Source organism: Littorina saxatilis, linkage group LG8 (genome assembly GCF_037325665.1).
Source record: "Littorina saxatilis isolate snail1 linkage group LG8, US_GU_Lsax_2.0, whole genome shotgun sequence".
NCBI classification, from domain to species: Eukaryota; Metazoa; Mollusca; class Gastropoda; order Littorinimorpha; family Littorinidae; genus Littorina; species Littorina saxatilis.
This window is the reverse complement of record NC_090252.1, coordinates 1,289,126-1,301,854: the sequence shown is the minus strand read 5'-3', so window position 1 is coordinate 1,301,854 and position 12,729 is coordinate 1,289,126. Positions and strand designations below refer to the sequence as shown.

Here is a 12,729-nt window from a genome sequence, read left to right as displayed (position 1 = left end):
TGAGAGAAATAGTGATGATGATTACTGTGATTGGTTTTATGTGTTTGGTTGGTCTCTTCTTTTGGTAGTGCAATAGCGTCAATTATGGATTGTTGTTATCATCATTTACATAAAAACTTATCTGTTAATCCAAACAATGATATAATTACTGTGATGTTCTTAACTACACTTTAACATGGAATGTATGTATGTATGTATGTATGTATGTATGTATGTATGTATGTATGTATGTATGTAGGTATGTATGTAGGTATGTATGTAGGTATGTATGCATGTGTGTTGGTGTGTCGGTGTGTCAAGTGTGCAAGTAAAAAGGGTATTGCAGTTGTACATATATTACTTTAGATATTTTTTTGTTATCATGGGTTTTATGAATTTTCTTCTCTTATTCTTTCATAATTATTAATTAATGACCTATATGTGCTGATGACCAATTTAATTTCCTTTGTTGGATCAATAAAATGTTATGAGTTATGAGTTATGAGTTATGAGTTGTGGGTGTTTTCCCACCCTCCCTGCCTGTACCCTACAGGGTGCTTGGCATGGTGTGGGAGACATAGTGTTGTGGGTGTTTCCCCACCCTCCCTGCCTGTACCCTACAGGGTGCTTGGCATGGTGTGAGAGACATAGTGTTGTGGGTGTTTCCCCACCCTCCCTCCCTGTACCATACAGGGTGCTTGGCATGGTGTGAGAGACATAGTGTTGTGGGTGTTCCCCCACCCTCCCTCCCTGTACCCTACAGGGTGCTTGGCATGGTGTGGGAGAAATAGTGTTGTGGGTGTTTCCCCCACCCTCCTTCTCTGTACCCTACAGGGTGCTTGGCATGGTGTGAGAGACATAGTGTTGTGGGTGTTTTCCCACCCTCCCTCCCTGTACCCTACAGGGTGCTTGGCATGGTGTGAGAGAAATAGTGTTGTGGGTGTTTCCCCCACCCTCCCTCACTGTACCCTACAGGGTGCTTGGCATTGTGTGAGAGACATAGTGTTGTGGGTGTTTCCCCACCCTCCCTCCCTGTACCCTACAGGGTGCTTGGCATGGTGTGAGAGACATAGTGTTGTGGGTGTTTCCCCCACCCTCCCTCCCTGTACCCTACAGGGTGCTTGGCATGGTGTGAGAGACATAGTGTTGTGGGTGTTTCCCCCACGCTCCCTCCCTGTACCCTACAGGGTGCTTGGCATGGTGTGGGAGACATAGTGTTGTGGGTGTTTCCCCCACCCTCCCTCCCTGTACCCTACAGGGTGCTTGGCATGGTGTGAGAGACATAGTGTTGTGGGTGTTTCCCCCACCCTCCCTGCCTGTACCCTACAGGGTGCTTGACATGGTGTGAGAGAAATAGTGTTGTGGGTGTTTCCCCCACCCTCCCTACATGTACCCTACAGGGTGCTTGGCATGGTGTGAGAGACATAGTGTTGTGGGTGTTTCCCCCACCCTCCCTCCCTGTACCCTACAGGGTGCTTGGCATGGTGTGAGAGACATAGTGTTGTGGGTGTTTCCCCCACCCTCCCTCCCTGTACCCTACAGGGTGCTTGGCATGGTGTGAGAGATATAGTGTTGTGGGTGTTTCCCCCACCCTCCCTCCCTGTACCCTACAGGGTGCTTGGCATGGTGTGAGAGACATAGTGTTGTGGGTGTTTCCCCCACCCTCCCTCCCTGTACCCTACAGGGTGCTTGGCATGGTGTGGGAGACATAGTGTTGTGGGTGTTTCCCCACCCTCCCTCCCTGTACCTACAGGGTGCTTGACATGGTGTGAGAGAAATAGTGTTGTGGGTGTTTCCCCCACCCTCCCTCCCTGTACCCTACAGGGTGCTTGGCATGGTGTGGGAGAAATAGTGTTGTGGGTGTTTCCCCCACCCTCCCTCCCTGTACCCTACAGGGTGCTTGGCATGGTGTGGGAGACATAGTGTTGTGGGTGTTTCCCCCACCCTCCCTCCCTGTACCCTACAGGGTGCTTTGCATGGTGTGAGAGAAATAGTGTTGTGGGTGTTTCCCCCACCCTCCCTCCCTGTACCCTACAGGGTGCTTGGCATGGTGTGGGAGACATAGTGTTGTGGGTGTTTCCCCACCCTCCCTCCCTGTACCCTACAGGGTGCTTGGCATGGTGTGGGAGACATAGTGTTGTGGGTGTTTCCCCCACCCTCCCTCCCTGTACCCTACAGGGTGCTTGGCATGGTGTGGGAGACATAGTGTTGTGGGTGTTTCCCCACCCTCCCTCCCTGTACCCTACAGGGTGCTTGGCATGGTGTGAGAGACATAGTGTTGTGGGTGTTTCCCCACCCTCCCTCCCTGTACCCTACAGGGTGCTTGGCATGGTGTGGGAGAAATAGTGTTGTGAGTGTTTCCCCACCCTCCCTCCCTGTACTCTACAGGGTGCTTGGCATGGTGTGAGAGAAATAGTGTTGATGATTACTGTGATTGGTTTTATGTGTTTGGTTGGTCTCTTCTTTTGGTAGTGCAATAGCGTCAATTATGGATTGTTGTTATCATCATTTACATAAAAACTTATCTGTTAATCCAAACAATGATATAATTACTGTGATGTTCTTAACTACACTTTAACATGGAATGTATGTATGTATGTATGTATGTATGTATGTATGTATGTATGTAGGTATGTATGTAGGTATGTATGTAGGTATGTATGCATGTGTGTTGGTGTGTCGGTGTGTCAAGTGTGCAAGTAAAAAGGGTATTGCAGTTGTACATATATTACTTTAGATGTTTTTTTGTTATCATGGGTTTTATGAATTTTCTTCTCTTATTCTTTCATAATTATTAATTAATGACCTATATGTGCTGATGACCAATTTAATTTCCTTTGTTGGATCAATAAAATGTTATGAGTTATGAGTTATGAGTTATGAGTTGTGGGTGTTTTCCCACCCTCCCTGCCTGTACCCTACAGGGTGCTTGGCATGGTGTGGGAGACATAGTGTTGTGGGTGTTTCCCCACCCTCCCTGCCTGTACCCTACAGGGTGCTTGGCATGGTGTGAGAGACATAGTGTTGTGGGTGTTTCCCCACCCTCCCTCCCTGTACCATACAGGGTGCTTGGCATGGTGTGAGAGACATAGTGTTGTGGGTGTTCCCCCACCCTCCCTCCCTGTACCCTACAGGGTGCTTGGCATGGTGTGGGAGAAATAGTGTTGTGGGTGTTTCCCCCACCCTCCTTCTCTGTACCCTACAGGGTGCTTGGCATGGTGTGAGAGACATAGTGTTGTGGGTGTTTTCCCACCCTCCCTCCCTGTACCCTACAGGGTGCTTGGCATGGTGTGAGAGAAATAGTGTTGTGGGTGTTTCCCCCACCCTCCCTCACTGTACCCTACAGGGTGCTTGGCATTGTGTGAGAGACATAGTGTTGTGGGTGTTTCCCCACCCTCCCTCCCTGTACCCTACAGGGTGCTTGGCATGGTGTGAGAGACATAGTGTTGTGGGTGTTTCCCCACCCTCCCTCCCTGTACCCTACAGGGTGCTTGGCATGGTGTGAGAGCCATAGTGTTGTGGGTGTTTTCCCACTACTATTATAGTGTGTTTTAAGAAAGAAAAACATTACAGTATCGGCAGAACACGACCAAATGAGTTTTCGTGTCACAGCGTTATGGGCGTGAGATTGTGTTCTCACACTGTAGCGAAAATCATTGACAACACAGACAAGTCAGTTTTAGCATAGACATTGGGAAAGGCTACTATTATAGTGTGTTTTAGGAAAGAAAAACATTATAGTATCAGCAGAACACGACCAAATCATGACAAATGAGTTTGCGTTTTGGGCGTTATGGGCGTTTTTTCACACTGCAGATCATATCTCAAAAACTACGGAGTGGATCTTTATGAAATTTGATATGGATATTTTTGACTGGATTTTCTCATAGAAGGTTTTTCCGTTGATTGATAGGACAGTTTGATGACGTCATATTTTACCGTTTGCCAAAAGGTCGAGGCAGCACTTTCACAGTTACAGTTTTTCGTTTTTCATCAATTTGATCGAATTTCTTATCACACAATCTCAGATCTAGGCCGGATTATGGGATTGCATTTCAGTTTGGTCACTTAAAGTTTTGTTATTGAAATGTTTGTTCGAAATATGTCATTTTTTCAAATTTTTAAAAACAAATATTTGAAACAAAAAATGTATATTGGTGTATTCCCTATTGCGTCCTGTATCTAAAACTATATAGTTTTGTTGTTTTGTATTGATAATTATGCTTAAAAATGAAGAAAACCGATAAATAACCACTATCTTTATTTATGAAAAAAGACACTTAAAAACAACTTCTATCTATTCCTTACCATTTTCTGATTCCAAATATATATAGTTTCATGGTGTTTGACGTTGAAAATAGGCTAAAACTTAACAAACTCGGATCGTTGAATGGAAATTATACTTCCAAGCTCCGTGCAGCTGACAACATGATAAAAACACGTCATTTCAAGTGTGGAACACGCTCATGACGTCATACTGAAAGGTGATGAATTATGGCTTCACCTTGCGATGTTTCATTTCAAACATGGTAACATTTTTAAAGGGGTTTCTTTCTCAGATTTCTGTTTGCCCTCTGTCTGTCTCTCTATGTCTCCGTCTGTCTGACTGATTCAATTAAATGTGTAATTACTTAGTTTTGCAAAAGTCAAACTAAGTAGGATATACCTAATTGATTCAGGTCTCTAAATTCTTATTGTAAAATTGTGAGTTTTATTCAAAACAAATTTTATTGGTGTTTTAAACTCAATAATGGGGCATGCTGTGATGAGTAGAAGAATGTGTGCTTACGAGCAGAAAAAGCCCATCAAAGTCAAGAATCGTGTTTTTCTTTTTCTATTTTCACCTTGTAGCTTCATACAGACACTAAGCAACAGTGTAGTTCCACTTCCAGTGCAATATCTTGTACTTTAATTTTGACCATCTGTGTAACACTTTATTGACCCATGATCTGAGCTGTTCACTTGTGTTGAATCGTAACAACAACAAAAAGTATTCATTCCACACTGAACAATCAGCAAAACAACTTAGCGGGTTTCAATCCCAAAAAACTCACTAGCTGACTGTGCCAAACAGGGTTACTCAGACATTCTTACAGACACACTGACTGCATGCTGACAACCAAGCAGTGTCTAACATACACACTGACAGCATGCTGGCAACCAAGCAGTGTCTTACAGACACACTGACTGCATGCTGGCAACCAAGCAGTGTCTTACAGACACACTGACTGCATGCTGGCAACCAAGCAGTGTCTTACAGACACACTGACTGCATGCTGGCAACCAAGCAGTGTCTTACAGACACACTGACAGCATGCTGGCAACCAAGCAGTGTCTTACAGACACACTGACTGCATGCTGGCAACCAAGCAGTGTCTAACATACACACTGACAGCATACTGGCAACCAAGCAGTGTCTTACAGACACACTGACTGCATGCTGGCAACCAAGCAGTGTCTAACATACACACTGACAGCATACTGGCAACCAAGCAGTGTCTTACAGACACACTGACAGCATGCTGGCAACCAAGCAGTGTCTAACATACACACTGACAGCATACTGGCAACCAAGCAGTGTCTAACATACACACTGACAGCATACTGGCAACCAAGCAGTGTCTTACAGACACACTGACTGCATGCTGGCAACCAAGCAGTGTCTAACATACACACTGACAGCATACTGGCAACCAAGCAGTGTCTTACAGACACACTGACTGCATGCTGGCAACCAAGCAGTGTCTAACATACACACTGACAGCATACTGGCAACCAAGCAGTGTCTTACAGACACACTGACTGCATGCTGGCAACCAAGCAGTGTCTAACATACACACTGACAGCATACTGGCAACCAAGCAGTGTCTTACAGACACACTGACAGCATGCTGGCAACCAAGCAGTGTCTTACATACACACTGACAGCATGCTGGCAACCAAGCAGTGTCTAACATACACACTGACAGCATGCTGGCAACCAAGCAGTGTCTTACAGACACACTGACTGCATGCTGGCAACCAAGCAGTGTCTAACATACACACTGACAGCATGCTGGCAACCAAGCAGTGTCTTACAGACACACTGACTGCATGCTGGCAACCAAGCAGTGTCTTACATACACACTGACTGCATGCTGGCAACCAAGCAGTGTCTTACAGACACACTGACTGCATGCTGGCAACCAAGCAGTGTCTTACAGACACACTGACAGCATGCTGGCAACCAAGCAGTATCTTACCGACACACTGACAGCATGCTGGCAACCAAGCAGTATCTTACCGACACACTGACTGCATGCTGGCAACCAAGCAGTGTCTTACAGACACACTGACAGCATGCTGGCAACCAAGCAGTGTCTTACAGACACACTGACAGCATGCTGGCAACCAAGCAGTGTCTTACATACACACTGACAGCATGCTGGCAACCAAGCAGTGTCTTACATACACACTGACAGCATGCTGGCAACCAAGCAGTGTCTTACAGACACACTGACAGCATGCTGGCAACCAAGCAGTGTCTTACATACACACTGACAGCATGCTGGCAACCAAGCAGTGTCTTACAGACACACTGACAGCATGCTGGCAACCAAGCAGTGTCTTACATATACACTGACAGCATACTGGCAACCAAACAGTGTCTAACAGACACACTGACAGCATGCTGGCAACCAAGCAGTGTCTTACAGACAGACTGACAGCATGCTGGCAACCAAGCAGTGTCTTACAGACACACTGACAGCATGCTGGCAACCAAGCAGTGTCTAACATACACACTGACAGCATGCTGGCAACCAAGCAGTGTCTTACAGACACACTGACTGCATGCTGGCAACCAAGCAGTGTCTTACAGACACACTGACAGCATGCTGGCAACCAAGCAGTGTCTAACATACACACTGACTGCATGCTGGCAACCAAGCAGTGTCTTACAGACACACTGACAGCATGCTGGCAACCAAGCAGTGTCTAACATACACACTGACAGCATGCTGGCAACCAAGCAGTGTCTTACAGACACACTGACAGCATACTGGCAACCAAGCAGTGTCTAACATACACACTGACTGCATGCTGGCAAACAAGCAGTGTCTGACATACACACTGACAGCATGCTGGCAACCAAGCAGTGTCTTACAGACACACTGACAGCATGCTGGCAACCAAGCAGTGTCCTACAGACACACTGACAGCATGCTGGCAACCAAGCAGTGTCTTACAGACACACTGACAGCATGCTGGCAACCAAGCAGTGTCTGACATACACACTGACAGCATGCTGGCAACCAAGCAGTGTCTGACATACACACTGACAGCATGCTGGCAACCAAGCAGTGTCTTACAGACACACTGACAGCATGCTGGCAACCAAGCAGTGTCTTACAGACACACTGACAGCATGCTGGCAACCAAGCAGTGTCTTACAGACACACTGACAGCATGCTGGCAACCAAGCAGTGTCTTACAGACACACTGACAGCATGCTGGCAACCAAGCAGTGTCTTACATACACACTGACAGCATGCTGGCAACCAAGCAGTGTCTTACAGACACACTGACAGCATGCTGGCAACCAAGCAGTGTCTTACAGACACACTGACAGCATGCTGGCAACCAAGCAGTGTCTTACATACACACTGACTGCATGCTGGCAACCAAGCAGTGTCTTCCAGACACACTGACTGCATGCTGGCAACCAAGCAGTGTCTAACATACACACTGACTGCATGCTGGCAACCAAGCAGTGTCTTACAGACACACTGACTGCATGCTGGCAACCAAGCAGTGTCTTACAGACACACTGACAGCATGCTGGCAACCAAGCAGTGTCTTACAGACACACTGACAGCATGCTGGCAACCAAGCAGTGTCTAACATACACACTGACAGCATGCTGGCAACCAAGCAGTGTCTTACAGACACACTGACAGCATGCTGGCAACCAAGCAGTGTCTAACATACACACTGACAGCATGCTGGCAACCAAGCAGTGTCTAACATACACACTGACTGCATGCTGGCAACCAAGCAGTGTCTTCCAGACACACTGACTGCATGCTGGCAACCAAGCAGTGTCTTACATACACACTGACTGCATGCTGGCAACCAAGCAGTGTCTTACAGACACACTGACAGCATGCTGGCAACCAAGCAGTGTCTTACAGACACACTGACTGCATGCTGGCAACCAAGCAGTGTCTTACAGACACACTGACAGCATGCTGGCAACCAAGCAGTGTCTTACAGACACACTGACAGCATGCTGGCAACCAAGCAGTGCCTAACATACACACTGACAGCATGCTGGCAACCAAGCAGTGTCTAACATACACGTAGCAAAACAAATAGTGAACGTTGCATGTTGTGTCTCTGCAGGATCAGTGAATGTTGCCGTCTCAGGCAAAACGGCGGCTGGTTCTTTTTGCACTGCCCACAGGCACGGGGTGCATGGAAACACTTTAGACACAACATACTCCTTGGACTCTTTGTGCCCGTATAGGAATATTATTGTCTTTAGCTGTGTAAGCTTTCTTCGTTGTTTCGATTATACGTCAACCGCTGAGGGAAGAACTAACCTGAATGTCTTGTAACGGCAATCACAATATTTAAATGCTCATCTATTTTTACATTTAGTCAAGTTTTGATTTGTTGTGTGTGTGGAACCTTTGTAGTTTCAATTTAATAAGTTCCCATTTGGTACTATATTTAGTGGGTGTAAGTTTGGAGCACACTCGAGAATTGTTGATGAATAACGATAAAGTATACAGTTTTACCAAAACTGCCGACCTGCCAGTTTTTAATTAATGTACGTATGTAACTAATCGAAAAACGAACAATCAACTAACTATTCAATTCATTAGCCGTTATCAGGCGGAAAAATGATCTGATGGGCAGTTTGAGGCTGTTGGTTTTAAAACGTCTCTTCAACTAATTTGGGAGTGAGATTGTAATGCAATCTTTACAAACAAGATTACTGACACCAAATGAACTACGAACGTAAGTTAGTTCTGTAAGTATGACATAAGTCCAAGCCTTCCAACCAACCAACCAACCAACCAACCAACCAACCAACCAACCAACCAACCAACCAACCAACCAACCAGCCAGCCAAACAAACAAACAAACATCTCTCTCTCACTCTGCACTTGCGAGGGTGTGTGTGTGTGTGTGTGTGTGTGTGTGTGTGAGTGTGTGTGTGTGTGTGTTGTGTGTGTGTGTGTGTAAGTGTGTGTATGTGTGTGTGTGTGTGTGTGTGTGTGTTGCGCCCCTCTGGTTGAAGATTGTAACGGCAAACGTCTTTGCAATTTCCTTTTTCAATAGTTAGCGAAGATCCTTTCAATATAATTTTTATTGGAAATATTCTAATTTATTTTAAGTGATAGAAACCTTTTTCAGTTCTTGAAGTCTGGCAGCAATGGTTAACTGGAACAGTCTTACAGGGGAATTGTAAAAGTCAACATTTAATTACTCCAATGGTCAACACCATTCAATAAGTTCTTCTGCTCATTTTGTGAAATGTGTACATGTGAAACAACAAATCCAATGGTGTTCATCGTGCTTTGTGTATGGAAATGATATGAAACCCTAGAGTAGTTCTCAAAAACAGCGCGCTTTGCTCTTGTTGGGACTCAAAATCTACCTTGGTCAAAGTAAACAATTATTTTGTTTTTCAGTTCGTGGGACAAGCCAACACCAGACCGTGCCAAACTTGCTTTTGCTCCAACTTGTGTTTTTTGTCCTCTCCAATATTAATAGTGACTGAGTCTAAAGGAAATGTGTTTCCCTTTCTCATCTAACAATCAAGACAAAGACGCAATGGTTTGCCGCACCTCGCCACGTTCAACGTTCAATGGTGCCTACAGTTGAGACACACACCAAGTCACACTGGCTGCATGAAGACAGAGACACGGTGTTATGACGATCAGTCAAGGGACAACGTTCAATGGCTGCCACAGAAGAAAAGAAAAAAACCACATTGTCACACTCTTCAAAGCAACGGCGCCAACGTTCAGATACTTTCTGGATCAAGACTTAGCGTACGGCAGGATCGTTCTCTAACTGTCTTGAACACGAGGTTGTTATGCATGGGATAAAAATCCAAATGGGAAGGCAATATATGTCTGTGGACAGTGGAAGGCAATATATGTTTGTGGACAGACGAAACGGCTGCTGCGTAAACTTTATGGTCGATCAAATTCAACAAACCATCTTCTTCTCTTAAGACAGTCTGTGAAACTTGACTTGTGTCCGTGACAGTGTTGTCAGCCTGTCTGTGAGAAATGACTTGTGTCAGTGACAGTCTGTGAAACTTGACTTGTGTTAGTGACAGTGAAGTCAGCCTGTCTGTGAGAACTGACTTGTGTCAGTGACAGTGGAGTCATCCTGTCCGTGAGAAATGACTTGTGTCAGTGACAGTCTGTGAAACTTGACTTGTGTCAGTGACAGTGAAGTCATCCTGTCTGTGAGAAATGACTTGTGTCAGTGACAGTCTGCAAAACTTGACTTGTGTCAGTGACAGTGAAGCCTGCCTGTCTGTGACATATGCGTATTGAGCCGTGTTAGCGAGCCACACCCGACCTCGGTCAGTAACACACAGCACGCCACACTCTGCATTCATGACACGTTGTGTGGTGAAAACCTGGAACATTTTGTCTGAAGATTTACCTATTGAGCTATAGGGGAACCAGACGTGCGTAATTCTGTCACTGAGCGTGATAATTATAACCAGTAGAACAGGGCATGTGTAGAGACTGATACTCTAACCGGGTGTGAGAGATTCTCTAACCGGGTGTAAGGAAAAGACAAGTTGTTGATCAAAACCAGCAGAACAGGACATTGTGAACCTGGACTGATACTCTAACCGGGTGTAAGGGATTGTCTAACCGGATGTAAGAGAAAGACAAATTGTAGATCATAACCAGCAGCACAACGCGGGTAGCTCTCTGTCGTTCCCAAAAGCAACACAGCGCGCAGGTCACATTGAGTGAAGGTTTGAACCCGAGACCATGGCGGCCAGAAACTCGCAACAGGCACAGGGTGAGCCCTGGCGGCAGATCGTGACGTCACTCTACCCTGACGCTCTCACCCGTACCTACTGTGTGCCGCCGGTACAGTTCAACAGGGTGCCCTACTTCAGGGGCACTGCACCCGGTACCGGTGAGCCCGTGCTTGTGCTACCAGACTGTCCGACTGGTGGATCCCTTGAGCACAGAGCTCCCACGTCCCGTCGCCACTTCATCCCGCCATCACAATACAGCATGTGGACCCAGGAGTCACTGTCACAGATACATCTCGTGCCAGAAAGAGTGCAGGAGAGCGACATACGGGATGACTTTGCCCAGAATCACGTGATGCTGAACCTGCAGGAGCTTGGCGACAGTCGTCACGAGGCCATGTTCATCCTGTCTCAGTTACAGTTTGGCAGCTACCTCAACCAGCCTGCCTATGCCGCGGCCGCGAAACAGCTCCCACGACCCAAAGACTTAGCACAAGATCGTCAGGGCGATTTTGACTTTCTTTTGATCCACCGCCAGCACGGCATTCTGATCGGAGAGCTCAAGTCTGTGGGGAAAACCAAGGGTGCCTCGAACGAGACAGTCCCTCCGGCCGATCCTTTCCTTGCCCAGAAGGTGAAGCAAGCGGTCAAGCAGCTGGACAAGTCGGAGAGAGTGGTGAGGCACCTTGTGAGTGACATCGGACCTTGCATGACTGTCAAGAAAACTCTCTTCCTGCCTTACATCAGCAGTGCTCAGTTAGAGCGAGTCTTGGACAACGATGAACAGTTGGAACAGGTAACGAGAAAGGGAGAGAGGGAAAGAGAGAGAGAGTGAGAGAGAGAGAGAGATCCAGAGAGAGAGAGAGAGAGAGAGAGAGAGAGAGAGGGGGATGGATGGAGGGAGGGAGGGAGGGAGGGATGGATGGAGGGAGGGAGGGAGAGGCAGACACACAGACAGACAAGAGAGACAGAGCTAGGGACAGAGAGAGAGAGAGAGAGAGAGAGAGAGAGGGAGAGGGGGGGAGGGAGGGAGAGGCAGACACACAGACAGACAAGAGTGACAGAGCTAGGGACAGAGAGAGAGAGCGAGAGAGAGAGAGAGAGAGAGAGAGGGAGAGGGAGGGAGGGAGGGAGGGAGGGAGGGAGGGAGGGAGAGGCAGACACACAGACAGACAAGAGAGACAGAGCTAGGGACAGAGAGAGAGAGAATAAAGAGAAAGAAAGAGAGACAGAGACACAGGGAGAGAGTGTGTGCTGGTCTCAGTACATTTACAATTGCTGCCTCACACACACACACACACACACACACACACACACACACACACACACATACACACACACACACACACACACACACACACACACGCGCGAGAGTGTGCGCACATAGTCACAACGATGGATGTTTTGTCAGTTTCAACCAAGGAAATAATTATACTTGTGTCCCACACAAAGATAAAGTATTACGTACTGTACATGTATGTCTCTACTGCAGGCGGTGTGTCAGAGCCTGGGTGCCGCCAACACAGCGGAGGCCCTGAAGCTGTGCTGTTGCTCTGACCAACTGTCCCAGCCTGCATCGTACTGGCACGTGACACCCGCCGTGTTATCACAGCTGAGCACCTGGTGGCAACACAGGATGGCCTGTACTGTGGACACTCAGCTCACTGATCAGCTTTACCTGGACATCGTGGCCAGGTGAGAGAAGTGACATCCATGTCAGTTTCGTCACATGCACAGTGCTGAAACAA

General features: G+C 47.0%; 1 protein-coding gene across 1 annotated transcript in view; it reads left to right on the top strand.

Moving 5' to 3' along the window:
- The first annotated feature begins 10,376 nt into the window (after nt 1–10,376).
- LOC138972501 (uncharacterized) overlaps nt 10,377–12,729 on the top strand; it is a 6,582-nt gene continuing 4,229 nt past the window's right edge. The window contains exons 1-2 of the mRNA XM_070345137.1: nt 10,377–11,777; nt 12,474–12,676. Coding sequence (XP_070201238.1) covers nt 10,992–11,777; nt 12,474–12,676 — 989 coding nt within the window. The 5' untranslated portion in view covers nt 10,377–10,991. The remainder of the gene's footprint in view (nt 11,778–12,473; nt 12,677–12,729) is intronic.